Source organism: Solanum pennellii, chromosome 1, assembly GCF_001406875.1.
Source record: "Solanum pennellii chromosome 1, SPENNV200".
NCBI lineage: Eukaryota > Viridiplantae > Streptophyta > Magnoliopsida > Solanales > Solanaceae > Solanum > Solanum pennellii.
Window position 1 is genome coordinate 252,910 of NC_028637.1, and position 17,629 is coordinate 270,538.

General features: G+C 30.9%; 2 protein-coding genes and 1 long non-coding RNA gene across 6 annotated transcripts; 1 reads left to right on the forward strand and 2 right to left on the reverse strand.

Moving 5' to 3' along the window:
- Nucleotides 1–167: 167 nt before the first annotated feature.
- LOC107008557 (SEC14 cytosolic factor) lies at nt 168–3,812 on the reverse strand. Its single transcript, XM_015207647.2, has 6 exons — nt 3,480–3,812; nt 2,924–3,179; nt 1,686–1,722; nt 1,253–1,370; nt 636–746; nt 168–492 (listed from the first exon to the last, which is right to left on the reverse strand). Exons 1-6 carry the CDS (start codon nt 3,549–3,551, stop codon nt 364–366), a joined length of 723 nt encoding a protein of 240 aa, XP_015063133.1. The 5' UTR covers nt 3,552–3,812; the 3' UTR covers nt 168–363.
- A 925-nt stretch (nt 3,813–4,737) lies between these two features.
- LOC107008558 (sec14 cytosolic factor-like) lies at nt 4,738–9,661 on the reverse strand. 3 transcript variants are annotated; one of them, XM_015207649.2, is made up of 7 exons: nt 9,536–9,637; nt 7,764–7,863; nt 6,712–6,967; nt 6,221–6,257; nt 5,920–6,037; nt 5,241–5,351; nt 4,738–5,136 (listed from the first exon to the last, which is right to left on the reverse strand). In XM_015207649.2, the coding sequence occupies exons 2-7, from the start codon at nt 7,833–7,835 to the stop codon at nt 5,008–5,010; spliced, it is 723 nt and encodes a 240-aa protein (XP_015063135.1). In that variant the 5' UTR covers nt 7,836–7,863; nt 9,536–9,637; the 3' UTR covers nt 4,738–5,007. The 3 variants fall into 3 exon arrangements, with proteins under 3 accessions (XP_015063135.1, XP_015063136.1, XP_027769782.1); XM_015207650.2 differs by lacking the exon at nt 7,764–7,863 and having other exon boundaries at nt 9,536–9,661; XM_027913981.1 differs by lacking the exon at nt 9,536–9,637 and having other exon boundaries at nt 7,764–8,048.
- Nucleotides 9,662–11,956: 2,295 nt separating this feature from the next.
- LOC107028753 lies at nt 11,957–13,258 on the forward strand. 2 transcript variants are annotated; one of them, XR_001457876.2, is made up of 3 exons: nt 11,957–12,065; nt 12,698–12,767; nt 12,873–13,258. It is a non-coding gene; the product is annotated as an uncharacterized LOC107028753 (long non-coding RNA). The 2 variants fall into 2 exon arrangements; XR_001457873.2 differs by having other exon boundaries at nt 12,701–12,767.
- Nucleotides 13,259–17,629: the final 4,371 nt, after the last annotated feature.

Consider the following 17,629-nt stretch of genomic DNA (forward strand, 5'->3'; position numbering starts at 1 on the left):
TCGTCGCTACAAATGTTCTGCTAAAAGATGTTCTAATGGCAACATTCATGTGTACTTAAGATACATACGAATCTCATCCGCTTCTCTTCCTATTTCTTGTGTATCTGATAGTAAATATTTTCTTCAATATATAGTAGTTAACTTCTCATTAGTTATAAAATACGTAGTACTTTGAAACTATAGTATGTCTAATTATATAATTTTACCAAAATTAAATATATTGGGCCCGTGCGCTGTAGGCCATAGCCCATCTAGTATATGACTTAAAGATTAAATAAGTGAACTTTTAGTAACATAAATAGTAAGTCTATGAAGCTATTCTTTTTCATCTTGTTTCACATTTATAGATTCCTCTACTTTGTGTTAGTAGTTGACAGCAACATCCTGCATAAGTACAAGTTTAGCGCGCCCTCCATACTCCTCCGGTAAGACGTCTTCACCGACCTCTCGAATGAACTCTTCCTTTTCTTCTTCACTCATGACAATCCTCATCTGTGAAGTAATTTGATATTAGAAACAGTTGGAGAGTTTTAGAAAAATGATCAAGTTTGAAGAAGTTGATAGTCTGGAAGACTATTAGTTTAAATCGTGCATTTTGTAAATCGCTAGATGGAATATTATGCACACAGGCGTACCTTCTCTTGAGTTGCCTTTTCAAGGAAGCGACAAACAAATCGCCATATGGTGACAAAGAACTGTGGCATGTGTAAAAGGTAACAAGTCGCTAAGCGCTCAGGGTAGTATGCCTGTAGAAAGAAATGAATGAGATGAAGCTAGCAGCATTAGTATAAAGAACATATCAACATTTATGTGCAGCCTTCAACAATTTGTTCAGTATATTGCTTACTCTTCAAAATGTTATCGGGTGCGCCTCAGATACTCCAAAACTAGTGCATTTTTTAGGGTTTGCCACGGGTACGACATCATTTTTAGAAAGTCCGAGCAACATATATCGGTCCTAATTTGTCTGATCCTCCAAGGATGAAATAGTTTTAATATGCTCCACACGACATTATGTTTGAAAAGTCTGAGCAACATCGTCTCATAGTGCAAGCAAACTAAACCCTTAACTATAGCTCAAATGTGAGAGTTCAATACTAGCTACATACAGAGTCTAGTGAGTTGTTCTACTAAGCTCACAAGAGACGTATAACGTTGTCCATGGTACAAGAATCATGTATCTTTTCACAACATTGTTTATGTGTGTCTCAGTACTAACGGTTTGCATACTATAGAAAGGCAAAGGGGTTACCTGTAAAAACTGAAAACCAGTGATCAATCCACGAGTATCCACATTGCTATAGGTAATATTCTTGAGATCAAGAATTCCAATAAGTTTCTCATTTCCTATTTCCCTACCTTTGAATGAACTGAAACAATCACAAAGAGGTCCAAGTTAGAAATATAACCATGATTTTCGGTAGAAAAACATATTCCGAGAGAGGAATAGCTGATGAACCCTCGAGTCAAAGTTACAAAACCTCCCAAATATAAAATTTCCAGGTTACATAATACAACAATGTCAAATCTGTTGCATCAAATCTTAACAAAAGAAATATCAGCATAAACCCCTCTCATTTCCTCTTTCTATCAATCACTTGCTCAAAACAGACACTTTGATTCACGTAAAGCAAAGTAAATGTTCCAAATAGTCAAAGAACAACGTGGTTGAATGAAAATGATACCTTGCAATGGTTTTGTCTAGTAGATGAATGACAAATTCTGCATAGGAAGTGAATGTGTCAATACTAACTTTATCGTTAAGAGCAATCAGAAGGAAGAAATGAAAAGGATTTATTCAAGAAATCCTCTTACAAGTCACCACAAAAAAAAATCATTTATATTACCAGAGTAGCTAGGGTGCATGTGAGAGAACAAGATACGGTAAATGAATCATTTACCAGATTGCAACTTGATAAACACTTTAGATCGTTGCTGTTTGTCCTTTTAAATGCATTGGCCAATGTTCCATAATAATTAAAAAAAAAGAATGTCCCGGAATTTAAGAGTTCCGCATATCCCTTTTTTTCATTTCACCAAGTAGGAAGTTCACCTAGAGTATGGTTAGCCTACAACCCATTATTTGACTCATGACCCGTGTATTAATTTGACGCACATTAATCTACTCAAGTTTGACTCATTCCGTCCATTTGCACCTCTTCTTGCAGATATCAACTATTATGGATCAGTTTTGTTTTATTTTAAACATTACAGCTGGTTAGATATTAGTTAGCAGTGTGTATCCTCACAGCTTCTCCACACAAAGCAACTTATAATTAAATAAACATAATCAATCACCCTTACACACGGTATCCCTTTCAATAATATATTATTGGCCACAAGGATTAGTGATTTTTAAGTGCTTGAAAGAAAACTATTTTCCTGCTGGAGATTCCCTTTGGGAGTTATCAGATATCAAGGTTAGAGATAGTGTCCACCGGCCACTTTTCGATCATATCTTTGAAAACTGAACTATTCATGGAGTTGCAAATTTCACGGTAACTCCATGAAAGTAGCTATTTATAACAAAATCCATGTATCAAGTGATCGGCTGATCGCCCAACGCAAGATGTCAAGTCCAAGAAAGTAACAACTAACTACAATATTGTTTAAATAAAGAACTTGTTGTCCAATGGCCCATTAGCAGGATAATAAAAGATAAAAAGGCATCATTGAGGCAACCAACCAGAATATTTCTTATCAGAAAAACACAAACAAGATAAACAGTCATGGACTAACCAAGAACAAGAAAATCAATATGCAATATATGAGTGTCTTTTTCAAAGATGTTTATAGATTCTGCTACTTAAACACTTATTTTCTCTAAGAAACTTGGCCAAACATCAACTCTTCTAACCTCTCAAAAGTCAGCAGGATATAAAAACATAAAAATAAACTTTACTCTTAAGGTAAAAGAAGTTACTCTTGAATTGAACTTGATCTTTGGAAGGAAAATGCTTGTTAACTTTGACTATCATAATAGGGTGTCCACTCTTGGACAATCCCTGCAAATAAAGTTTTTCAGCTGCTAATTCATCTGCAACTTCAGAATCAGAGATGTAACCAAGTGGAACCATCTCAGCCCTCCATTTTTTCCACTGACAAAACATCTTTGCAGCTTTCTCTGGGTCCATTGATCTTGCAATCAAGAACCTCATTAATGTCTTCTCTCCATAACTCTACAACAACAACAAAAAAAAAAAAACTCATTTTCAGTACAAAGATTTGAACTTTACACTAACATAGGAAAAAGGGGGTCATTTTTTTTCAAAACAAGAACTATCAATACAAAGATTTTAACTTTATACTAAAAGAGGAAAAGGGGTCATTTTTTTCCCAAAAAAAAAAGAGCAATCAGTTCAATGATTTGAACTTTACATTAAAAAGGGAAAAAGGGGTTCATTGTAAAAGAACTGATTATCAGTACAAAGATTTGAACTTTACACTAAAAGAGGCAAAAGGGGGTCATTTTTTCTTACATCAGTGGAAGATCCAAGCTTTTCAACTGATTTCCTCATTTGGGTCAATGCAATTTCTTGATTTCTGTCCATTTTTAAGGTTTTTTTCCCAACTTAAAAAGAATGGTTTTTGGGGAATGAGCAGAAAAATTTCAGACTGATTTTTTTCCCTATGAAGTATAAAGTTCAATGTTTGGGGAAGAAAATAGAAAAAGTTAGAAAACTCAAAAGATTGTGTCAAATCAAAGAAGTAGAAATTAATGGCTAAAACATGAGGGAGAAGACCAATGAAGTAATGGAGTAGAAGAGAAGAAGTGGTGAGGCTATAACAGTTGGATTTGTTTGTTAATGAATTTTCCTCTACTATTTTTTTTAATATTATTGTTATTATTAAACTTATTTTATTTAGTAGATGATTTTGTGAGATTAAATTAAATATAGATGTAAAATAATTCACTATGTTATTAACTAGACAAGATAATAAATATATGACATAATCAACTGATACATGAATTCATATACATAAAGTATATATTATATACATATACTAGATTCAACAGATACATGAACTCATGTATAACTCAAAATTCTCAGATACATCATTAGCACAACATAGATACATAGTAGATACACCACAGAGCATACCAAATGACAAATACATAAACCAAATTATGTTTATGTGAGTAAAATTAACTATTTTAATCTTTTTTGAATAACCATTTTTTTGTAGGGCTAAATTTCATTTAACTAAAGAAAAACATAGGAGGATGAAGGAGGAGAGACGGTTTCCAAAAAACATAATACATAAATATGCCCTTTAACTTGACTTCGAATCACATTTATGCCCTTCAACTTTAAATGTGCACAAGTAGACACTTAAACTTGTATAAAGTTGAACAAATAGACACACATATCCTACATGTCATTTTTTGTCCTACGTGGTGTCCTACATGTATTGTGCCATGTAGGACTCATGTGTTTATTTATTTAAAGTTGGATAGTTAAAATGTTTGTTTGTGCATTATGAAAATTGAAAGTCATAGTTAAAATTTAAAGCCAAATTTAAAATCAATTATATGTATTATGCCTTGTCAAAATATGCATTTGATTAGGTGCACTTAAAAGATTTCAAAAGATGTTAACATTGATTTTTTTATCATTCCTTTTTAAATCAGTAATATAATAGACATCTACGTTTACTACTAAATTGATGCATTTCAATTACCATTTATATTTAGATACACATAATTAAATATATCTCTTTAACATATATACGATATACATATATCAAGACACAATAAATATAACTCTGTACCAAAAATATGACTTAAATTGTAATATCAAAAACTCACAAAAAAGGCAAGTAATGAACCCTAAACTAGTAGACTTGTGTTATTATGTTTATATAATTAAGTAGTCCCCCTATGTTGAGCCCGCATGGGCCACAGACCAAATGACCCATTTAGTATTAGTAACATAAATAGTAGTATGTCTATATAGCTCTTCTTTTTCATTTTATTTCACATTTCTATTATTCCTCTACTTTGTGTTAGTAGTTCACAACAACATCCTGCAAAAGTACAAGTTCAGCACGCCCTCCATACTCTGTCGGTACGACATCTTCACCGACCTCACGGATGAACTCTTGCTTCTGTTCTTCACTCATGATAATCCTCATCTGTGTAGTGATTTGATATTAGAAACAAAGACTATACATTTAAACATGCATTTTTGTTAAACGTGTTACATCATCGGATGGAAAATTATACAACGCGGACGTACCTTCTGTTGAGTTGCTTTATCAATGAAGCGACATATAAATTGCCATACAGTGACAAAGAATTTTGGCATGTGTAAAATGTAACAAGTAGCTAAGCGCTCAGGGTAGTATGCCTGTAGAAAGAAATTGTGTGAAATGTAGCTTACCAGCATCAAAATAATTTTATCTTCCAAAAATCGTGCGTTTTTGAAGAATCTACCACGAGTGCCACATCAGTTTTAGAAAGTTCGAGCAATAGAGATTGGTCATAATTTGTCTAAATCAAGATTCAAGAGCTTAAGAGGAGAAACAATTTTGACCAAAATTTTCAGAGATTAGTTAGTAGAGCATATCCAAACTATTATGTTACATCAATGGCACCTCGTAACTATGTTGTTCAGAACCTCCAAAAATGTTCCTACAACCATGACGGATCCTTCAAAAAAAGCATCGCTTTTGGAGATCAGACACATACACGACAGTAAGTTTGAAGAGTCTGAGCAACATTGTCTCATAGTGCAAGCAAACCAAAGCTTGTCTAGTGAGTTATTCTACTAAGCTGCTAATCTCGACTCTTTGAACTATCTTATAGTGTTTCTTTTCACAACACTGGTAATGTTTCTCTATAGTAATGGTTTGCGCACTTTTGAAAGGGAAAGGGTTACGGGTAAAAACTGGTTTTCTGAAAGGCAAGGAGATTACCTGTAAAAACTGAAAACCAGTGATCAATCCACGAGTATCAACATTGCTATAGGTAATATTCTGGAGATCAAGAATTCCAATAAGTTTCTCATTTCCTATTTCACTACCATTGAATGAACTGAAACAAGCAGAAAAGAGGTCCAAGTTATACACAAAACCATGATTCTCAGTCCATAAAACATAATTTTGAGAGAGGAATAGATAAGGAACTGCTAGTCGATGTCACAAAACCTCTGAAACATAAATTTTCCAGGTTACATTATAATATAGTGTCAAATCTATTGCGTCAGATAAATTGTACCTTGCAATTGTTTTGTCTAGTGCATGAACCACAAATTCTGCATAAGAGGCAAATGTGTCAATACTAACTTAACCGTTAAGAGTAATCATTAGCATCCTACATAAAGAAGAAGAATTGAGAAGGATTTATTCAAGAAATCCCCTTACTAGTCAATGTCTCTTTACTTTTTTTTTTCTTTGCAACTTTTTAGTTTCAGCTTTTCAACATCTTTAAAAATCACTAGATTTAGAAAAACATTTTGATATATTGACCACCAAACTTCTTTACTATCTTTTAACTTCTTATCAAATCAAAACAAAATTAACAAATTGAAACGGAGGGACTAAAGATTATCTAAATTAAGGACTTGTCTGCAATAGAAGATAAAAAACCATCATTGAGAGAACCAACCAGATGAACAATCATAGACTATTCAAAAACATCATAATGCAATATAGTCAATAAACAAAAAAAAAAGAAGAAGCTTTTACTCATAAGGGAAAAGAATTTACTCTTGAATTGAACTTGATCCTTGGAAGCAAAATGCTTGTTAAGTTTGATTATAGCAACAGGATATCCATTCTTGGACAATCCTTGTAAATAAACTTTTTCAGCTGCTGATTCATCTGCAACTTCAGAATCAGGTATGTACCCAAGTGGAACCATTTCAGCCCTCCATTTTTTCCACTGACAAAACATTTTAGCAGCTTTCTCTGGGTTCATTGATCTTGCAATCAAGAACCTCATCAATGTCTTCTCTCCATAACTCTACAACAACAGCAACAAAAACTGATTATCAGTACAGAGATTTAAACTTTACACTAGAAGAGGAAAAGGGTGTCATTTTATCACTACAAAGATTTGAACTTTACACTACAAAAGGAAAAGGGTGTCATTTTATCACTACGAAGATTTGAACTTTACATTACAAGAGGAAAAGGGTGTCATTTTATCACTACAAAGATTTGAATTTTACACTACAAGAGGACAAAGGGGATCATTTGTTTTTGAAAAAGAACTGATTATCAGTACAAAGATTTTAACTTTACACTAAAAGAGGAAAAGGGTGTCATTTTTATCACTACAAAGATTTGAATTTTACACTGCGAGAGGACAAAGGGGATCATTTGTTTTTGAAAAAGAACTGATTATCAGTACGAAAAATTTAACTTTACACTAAACGAGGAAAAAGGTGTCATTTTATCACTACAAAGATTTGAACTATATACTAAAAGAGGAAAAGGGTGTCATTTTATCACTACAAAGATTTAAACTTTACATTACAAGAGGACAAAGGGGATCATTTGTTTTTGAAAAAGAACTGATTATCAGTACAAATATTTGAACTTTACACTAAAAGAAGAAAAGGGTGTCATTTTATCACTACAAAGATTTTAACTTTACACTAAAAGAGGAAAAGGGTGTCATTTTATCACTACAAAGATTTGAACTTTACACTACAAGAGGACAAAGGGGATCATTTGTTTTGAAAAAGAACTGACTATCAGTACAAAGATTTAAACTTTACATTAAAAGGGGAAAATTGGGATCATTTTTTTCTTACTTCAGTGGAAGATCCAAGCTTTTCAACTGATTTCCTCATTTTAGCCAATGCAATTTCTTGATTTCTGTCCATTTTCAGTTTTCTTCTCCCCACTCCCAAACTTCAAAAGAATGGTTTTTGCTGTCAAGTTGAAAGTTTTTGGGAAAGAAATACACAAAGACAGAAGTTGGTAGAAATTGAGGTCTCATTAATGACAATGAATGGCCAAACTGTTTGGCCAAAACATGTAGAAAGGGACCAAGCTTTTATGGAATACAAGAGAAGAAGTGTGGTGTCTGTGGATATGACATGAATTTCCTTTATTATTTCTTTAATGTTATTTCACTTTTATTTATTTGTTTAGAATTATCGCATCAACAATAACATGCTCACTAAAATCTTACAAATGAGATCTCCAAAGGTTAAAATATATGCAGATCTTATCATTGCTTCATGAAAGTAGAGAAACGGTTTCTGAAAGACTGTCATCTCAAGTGCAACAATTTTAATACTTTGGAGATGAAGTCAATGAAGAAAGATCGAAAAATGAAACAGTGTAAAAGTAGCTAGAACAACAATAAAATCACGTGACAATCGAAATGATCACACATTCATCTCAATATCCGCAACATGCATTAATTTCTAGAGATAAAATTTCTTGATTTGGTCAACGCTCAAACACACAATAAAGTTGATCTAACTATCACTTTTCATTGACTAATATGAAAATAATCTTATTTATCTCATATTAAGACCGTTCTTATTATTGTTGTGGTATGAATTTTCGTTTGGCTAATGAAAATATGAAAAGACTCCTTTAATATGTAGCAAAGACATTATCGAATATTATGTCCAATGACATAACGAGATTCTACATGAGATGTTTAAAATGAACTTCGTCCAATTAAAGTGTCTAAATAAAATATTATGCTAATTTTAAGGGGCCACTAGTGAATTATTATTAATATTAGATATTTGCACATGTCATGATTTTAAACTAATTCTTGGTATATGATTTGAAATTGTTATTTCAAATTTCAAATTTTCTAAAAACTGTAATTTGAAATTTCAAATTGTGATTATGATATAGGCATAGATAAGTCAAATCTCATTAATCACTTACCTAAAAAGTCAGTTTATTTATTTAAAATATTAATATTTTCTTTTACCTACCAGTAAATTTGTGATACTTTTTCCCTATCCACTTAATTATCTCTCTTTCACTCAAAATCAACCCACACTTTATCGCGCCTAATAATCTCTCTCACATTTTCATTATTAAAAATACTTTCTGATCAATTTAGCTTTTCAGCGATGATACCTAATGAAAATGGTATATCATTAGAGTTTCAGTTACATTTCATATTTAGATACACATAATTAGAAATTCAAGCACGAGATTAACTTCTAAACTAGTAAGATTTATATTGTTACGTTTGTGTAATTAAGCAATTTTCTTTTTTTTTCTTTCTAAATATGAATTAAACATGTTGAGCCCATGCTCAGTATGAGCCACATCCCATCTTGTATGACTAGAAGTAAACAACATGTAAAAGTAGTATGTTTATGAAGCTATTCTTTTTCATCTTATTTCACATTTCTATTATTCCTCGACTTAAACAAGAAGTTCTTGTATTATGCATTTTCTTTTCTAAAAAAGAACTGATTATTAGTACAAAGATTTGAACTTTACACTGCTAGAAGAAAAGGTATATTTTTTGTAAAAAAGAAAATGATTATAAAGATTTAAACTTTACACTAAAAAGGGAAAATGGGGGTCATTTTTTTCTTACTTCAGTGGAAGATCCCAGCTTTTCAATTGATTTCCTCATTTGTGTCAATGCAATTTCTTGATTTCTGTCCATTTTCAGTTTTCTTTTTTTTTTCCTCCAAAATTCAAAGAATGATTTTTGTGCAAAGAGAAGACAAATAAATACATAAAATAAAAGTAGGGAACTTAAAAAAGTGTCAATCAAATCAAATAAAATAAATGGCAATCAAATCAAATAAATGGCAATCAATAGCCGAACTATGTAGAGATGGACCAAGTTATAGAATAGAAGGGAAGAGAACTAATATTATTGAATATTTTGTCTATAAGAATGAACAATATTATTTCAATATTCTAAAAGAATAATGGATTGCTATTATTATTGACTAACTAATATCATTAGTAATTTTTAAAATTGAACAAAATATATTAGTAGTAGCTTTTAGGCTTTATATATTTAAATAAATCAAACCTACAAAGTCAATTTATTGATCTAAAATATTAATGACCAACTTCCAGAAGTTATTACACTTAATTTTTTATTTATTCTTTAGTCACGAGCTTATGGTCCTCCTTTTAAGTGTGAATTGAGATAATTTTTAGCGGCAATAAATATTGATATTAATAAAGAGCGTGAAAGTTTTTACCAATATTTATTAAGTGTGAGGAAAAATGGTGCATTTTAAAGTTTAAACGAGCCCCAAAGCAGGTAAAAGGAGACTTTACTGATTTTCGTGGGCTACAACCCATTTATTTTTTTAATCAAGAAATCTCGAAACAAAATGACCAAAAATTTTCCTGCTTTGAGGCTCATTTGAAATTTAAAATGCGCTCGTTTTTCCCACGGGATGATCTGGACGTCCACGAAAAATTTCAGTCATTTTATTTTGGGAATTCCGCTTCACAAAAATTTCATAGACTATAGCACACGAAAATAAAAAATATATATGTTTACATGCTTTGGAACTCGTTTGAACATGAAAATGAGCCTATTTTTCCCGCGGGACAACTATATTCATGCTAGCGTCTTAACAGACGTCTACAAAAAATTTCAGCAATTTTATTTTGAGATTTTCTCATCACAAAATTTCATGGCTTTCACGGCCAGTCCGACCAATTTTCAAGGTCAAACGAGCCTCGAAGCGTGCATACCCCCCATTTTGACGATTTTCGTGTGCAATAACAAACCATTTTTTGGGTTATCCGGATTCCGACGTCAAAAATGTAAAAAAAAAATTTGTGGACGTCCGTCAATACCTTGGCTTTGCATCCAGTTTGCCATCACGACCAATCCAACTCAGTTTGAAGGTCAAAGTTCAAACGAGCCCCGAAACGAGCATACCCCTCATTTCTGATTTTCGTGTGCTACAGTATATCGAAATTTTGTGATCTAGAATTTACGAAATAAAATGACCAAAATTTTTTATGGACATCCGTTAAGACGTTGGCAATGTATCCAATTTGTCCCGCGGGTAAAATAAACGAATTTTCAAGTTCAAACGAGTCACAAAGTAGGTAAACTCAAATGTTACCGATTTTTGTGTGTTATAGTCCATGAAATTTTTGTGATTCGGAATTCCCAAAACAAAATGACGAAATTTTTAATGGACGTTCGTTAACAACGTTGACATTGTATCTACTTCGTCCCGCGGGGAAAATAAGTGCATTTTCAAGTTCAAACATGTCCCAAAGCAGGTAAACGCATATTTTACCGATTTTTGTATGTTATATTTCACGAAATTTTGTGATCTAGAATTCTCAAAATAAAAAGACCGAAATTTTTCGTAAACGTCTGTTAACACGTTGGAAATGTATCCAGTTGGTTTTGCGGGGAACAGGCACATTTTAGAGATTTCAAAGTGCTTTTCTCTGTCTGTCCTTTCATTATTCACATACATGAAAGGATATATAGATAAAAATACCTTCTTGAGATATGGTGAAAAATAAGGAATAAATACGTTTATATTTATAAGACTATGAAATCTTCAAATGAAAAAACGGTCAATAAAGTAGCTAGTACCCGTTTATTTCTTTATTTCGTTTGTATAACTCACCCTCCCTCCAATCTAATAAAAAATTCATTTTTGTATATTTTGTAAGAATTATAATAAAGTGAAGAATAAATTATAATCTTTTACATTTACTATAGGCTTCGAATCATACCAACACCGACAAAGTTGTCCGTAAAAACTTCGACCTTATAATCATACAAATTAATCATCAAGTTTTTGAACAATTTAAAATAATTAATATTATAACATTCAAAATAGTAATTTTAATTGGTTATAGTATACATAATTTTGGAATTGTGAAGAAGCAGAAAATCCCATCAAAAAGAACGTTGGATATATTATCCGTTAAAGAATTGTACTTTTTCTTCAACTTCAAATTTGTATCCGTTATTGCTCCCTCTATATAAACTGCCCTTTCATTCATCACATGATGATAAACAAACATAAAAGAGTGTGGTTTTTTCTTTGTCCTTCTCTGCTCTGCTCACAGCAAAACTATCTAAGGGGAGTTGGTGTCAAAAGCTTTTGCTTTCTCTTAAGGTAACATTATTTTTGTTTGGTTGATATTGTTCAATGTTGAACTTTGGTCACAACATTTTCTAATCAATCTTGGTTATATTTAAATAATTAGTTCAATGTTTAACTTTGGTCACAACATTTTGTAATCAATCTTGGTTATATTTTGCATAAGTGTTATATTTTGAAATTTGTTACAATACTGGATGAAGTATATATATGTCGATTGAAATTAGTATGGATTTAATCTTTGCCTATTCAGTTGTAGAAAATATGATAGTTTCTCACGTCTTGTAGTTTCTCTTTGCTGTCAAATATAAGCCTTTGTTCGTTCCTTCTTGGTTTGTCCTTGGTATACATACATGTATGTGAGTCAATCATTCTTTTCGAGAAATGTTTGAAGGGTTCAAACAACATAATATAATAATAGTCACATTGAGAAATGATTGAATACTTTTCCAGGCATTCAGCAAGTTGATTGATAGATACTCTATCTAGGCTAAAGAAACGCATATAAAAATCAAGTTTGAAAAGGAAATATAGTAGGAAGAACTCATGCTAACAAGATGTGTATTTAACTTTCAAAATAACCTCTTGGATTGCTATTTCTTGGAGCAAACTACAGAAATGTAAGCTTTTTTCTGTTATTGTTTCAGCAGAGCAATACAAGAGGAGCAACAGAGCTTGGGAAATTAAGACCTTGTTATTCGCGTAAACTTATAAAAGGTGCGCACTTATTACAATTGGTTTGTGCATTGCAGACGTAACGCTTAGTTGATCCATAAAGCAAGTTTGTAGAAGTTAATCTTTCAATTGGTTTGTGCATTGCAGACGTAACGCTTTGTTGATGGAGAGTAGTACCATAAAGCAAGTTTGTAGAAATTGATCTTTCAATTTCCTTTATCAAATTCTGACAAGTAAGTTTGAGAATGAGGACATTATTAAGTGACTTTGGTTATATTTTGCATATCTATCTATCCTTAAATAATTAGTTCAATGTTGAACTTTGATCACAACATTTTCTAATCAATCTTGGTTATATTTTGCATATCTGCTGTATCTATCCTTAAATAATTAGTTCAATGTTGAACTTTGTTCACAACATTTTCTAATCAATCTTGGTTATATTTTGCATATCTGCTGTATCTATCCTTAAATAATTAGTTCAATGTTTAACTTTGTTCACAACATTTTCTAATCAATCTTGGTTATATTTTGCATATCTGCTGTATCTATCCTTAAATAATTAGTTCAATGTTTAACTTTGGTCACAACATTTTCTAATCAATCTTGGTTATACTAGATTTAGGAACGTGCGTTGCACGTTTATTCCAAGATATTTTATATAAATTTTGTATCGTAAAATTTATAATTGTTTCGGTTATCTTCCTAGTAAAAATATTATATCTTTGATTATAAAATTGACTAAAAGTGCACAAAGTAAAAATAACTATCACACAAATTCAATATTTCAATGAAGATATTAAAATACAACATGATAAGTTAATGTATACAAAGCAACAGGCCATAGTAAATTATCAATAGTAATAACACAACAATAGAAAAGTACGTTGTACAATAACAACAAGCAAGAAACATAAATGTTAAACTAAATAAATAAAAAGAGACGAGAAAAGAGAGCATAGATATTTTCTCATTTTTTCAATTGGTTTAAGTTTATATATTATTGTGTGAAATGTCACTATTTATTACTGGATAACATTGAGAAAATACAAAGAGTTGTCATAAATAAATATTAATCCATTTGAGTTTATCGATGAGAAATGAGAGTAATGAACATAATGAATATAATTAGTGAGAGTCACATACATTTACAAGTTGATGGTAAGTTATGCATACTAACATGATGATTTACTATTTATTATATTAATATTAATATTTAATTTATTAAACAATTTATAAAATTTAAATGTACTGTGTAAACAAAACTGTAATCTAAGAACAAAATATATAAAAGAATTTAAATATACTAACTCTGTAATGGAAAATCATTATGACTAAGTATTAAAAAATTTATACGAAAATACACCATTCAATCAAATACATTCTTAAAATAAAATTACAAATACAAAAAAAAAAATCAAATATGGAAGCAAGTTTAGCATAAGGCTACCAACGAAAATGCAAATTGATAATGTAAATTGAAGACATTCCTTTCCCTATTTTTAAGACATTCCTTTCCCTGTTTTTTTATTGATAATGCAAATTGAAAAAAAACTATAATAATAAACATTCAACCTTTGACTATAAAAAAAAGGTTAAAGCTTTGGAAGAGAAGTTAACGAAAGCGACATTCAACTACATAAATAGAGGGGTCTTATCATAGTTCTAATCTCGGCAAATTACAAAAACAAATACATCAAACTCCGATATTCTAGTAATTAAAGTTTTATTCATCCCTATAATCACATTACGCCTTGTAATCTTGACAGAAATCCTCTTTGCCTTGAAATTTTCTTTACTTGATTAAAACTTCTCTAGTCTTCCACACACAAAAATTGTATCATGTATAAATCTTTCTATGAAAATACTATTAAAAAAATTTCATAGAAAGATTTGTATTTATAGGGAAAAAATATAGTTTTAGAATATGAAGCTTACAAAGTTGAAAGGTCAAGTATTATTACAAATTAAAGACAAATATTAATTAAAAACATAAATTAATTTGGAAGATGAAACACATACATGTATCTATTCAAGGGAACTCTTATTTTTATTTTTTGTTCTATTTAATTTACTCACATGTGTATACCAATTAAATAAAAATATTATAAAAATTCTACTATTTACTATTTAATTATTTATTTATTTAATAACATTTGAATTTAGCATAAGGGTAAAATTGTAATTCAACTTTTCTACTTTGAAGCTTCCCACTTATAATAATACTAGTTTCTGGACATGTGCTTTGCACGTGTGTTCCTAGATATGTGAAAATGACTAAAATGCAATGAAAACATATATTGTGTAAACAACATGCAATGAATAATATAATACAAAAATTATAAATAAATCTTTAATAATATACCATAAAACACCAATGAGGGCATTTTGATGTTTCAAATTAATTCTTTTTAAGCAATCTACTATAACTTTTAAACTTTAGTTAATAGTTAGCAAACTTTTAATAAAGTCACAAATGGCTAATTTGAGCTCAAATAAGTATTTAGACGTACGAATTCATAGAAAACTAAATTAAGATGTCTAATAGAGACGAAGAAAACATAGAAAAAATAGAGAAGGAAAAAAAATACAATGTATACATTCTTCATAAGACGTTGATCAATAATAATGTAGATTAAAAAATAAATACAAAATTAGTACATAATATTTTGAGTTCTTATCGACTCTTTTTCCATATCCTATCAAATTCAAGAGTCTTCTTCATGATATACGTCGATAACATAAACTATTCGAACATACATCAATTTGAAAATGATTCAGTTTTTAAAAAGTAGCTTATCGATTATGAAATTGAAATCTAAATAAAAAATAATATTAAAAGAGAAGTAATCTCATCAATAGGAGGTAATTGGTGAACAAAAAATATTTCTCCATTAGTTCGAGATTTATATAAAAGAGGCTTACGATCCTCACTATTTAAAAAAATAAAAAATAAAAATTATAGAAATTATAAATGGAGACCATAATTTTACCTCTACAATTGGTATTAAGATAAGATATTAAAGACTATTAATGTCATTAACTCATAACGGAGTATTATTAATAATTAAAAGAGAAGATGAAAAGTTTTTGGGTTCATTCTTCATCTTTGCCTATTCAGTTGTAGGAATATGACAGTTTCTCAAGTTGGAATAAACAACACAAATATAATAATAGTCAGACTGAGAAATGATATTCAATATATAATACTTTTCCAGGCATTCAGCAAGTTGATTGGTGCTCTATCTAGGCTCAAGAAACGCATATAAAAATCTAAGTTTGAAAAGTAAATATAGTAGGAAGAACTCATGCTAACAAGAGAAAAGTATTTAACATTCAAAATCTTTAAAATTGGCACAAATGAGGTTCCAACCCCACAGATTGCGCTATTTGTTGGAGCAAACTACAGAAATGTAAGCTTTTTTCTGTTATTGTTTCAGCAGAGCAATACAAGAGGAGCAACAGAGCTTGGGAAATTATGACCTTGTTATTCGCGTAAAACTTATAAAAGGTGCGCACTTATTACAATTGGTGTATATCTGCTGTATCTATCCTTAAATAATTAGTTCAATGTTTAAATATTATATTTTGAAATTTGTTACAATACTGGATGAAGTATATATATATATATATATAGATAGATAGATAGATAGATAGATAGATAGCGATAGGTATATATATATATATAGATAGATAGGTATATATATATATATATATAGATAGATAGATAGATAGATAGCTAGATAGATAGGTAGGTAGATAGACAGGTAGATAGGTAGATAGGTAGGTAGATAGACAGATAGATAGATAGATAGATAGATAGATAGATAGATAGCGATAGGTAGGTAGGTAGGTAGATAGGTAGATAGGTAGATAGGTAGCTATAGGTAGATAGGTATAGGTAGATAGGTAGATAGGTAGGTAGATAGACAGATAGATAGATAGATAGATAGATAGCGATAGGTAGGTAGGTAGGTAGATAGGTAGATAGGTAGATAGGTAGCTATAGGTAGATAGGTATAGGTAGATAGGTAGATAGGTAGGTAGATAGACAGATAGATAGATAGATAGATAGATAGCGATAGGTAGGTAGGTAGGTAGATAGGTAGATAGGTAGATAGGTAGCTATAGGTAGATAGGTATAGGTAGATAGGTAGATAGGTAGGTAGATAGACAGATAGATAGATAGATAGATAGATAGCGATAGGTAGGTAGGTAGGTAGATAGGTAGATAGGTAGATAGGTAGCTATAGGTAGATAGGTATAGGTAGATAGGTAGATAGGTAGGTAGATAGACAGATAGATAGATAGATAGATAGATAGCGATAGGTAGGTAGGTAGGTAGATAGGTAGATAGGTAGATAGGTAGCTATAGGTAGATAGGTATAGGTAGATAGGTAGATAGGTAGGTAGATAGACAGATAGATAGATAGATAGATAGATAGCGATAGGTAGGTAGGTAGGTAGATAGGTAGATAGGTAGATAGGTAGCTATAGGTAGATAGGTATAGGTAGATAGGTAGATAGGTAGGTAGATAGACAGATAGATAGATAGATAGATAGATAGCGATAGGTAGGTAGGTAGGTAGATAGGTAGATAGGTAGATAGGTAGCTATAGGTAGATAGGTATAGGTAGATAGGTAGATAGGTAGGTAGATAGACAGATAGATAGATAGATAGATAGATAGCGATAGGTAGGTAGGTAGGTAGATAGGTAGATAGGTAGATAGGTAGCTATAGGTAGATAGGTATAGGTAGATAGGTAGATAGGTAGGTAGATAGACAGATAGATAGATAGATAGATAGATAGCGATAGGTAGGTAGGTAGGTAGATAGGTAGATAGGTAGATAGGTAGCTATAGGTAGATAGGTATAGGTAGATAGGTAGATAGGTAGGTAGATA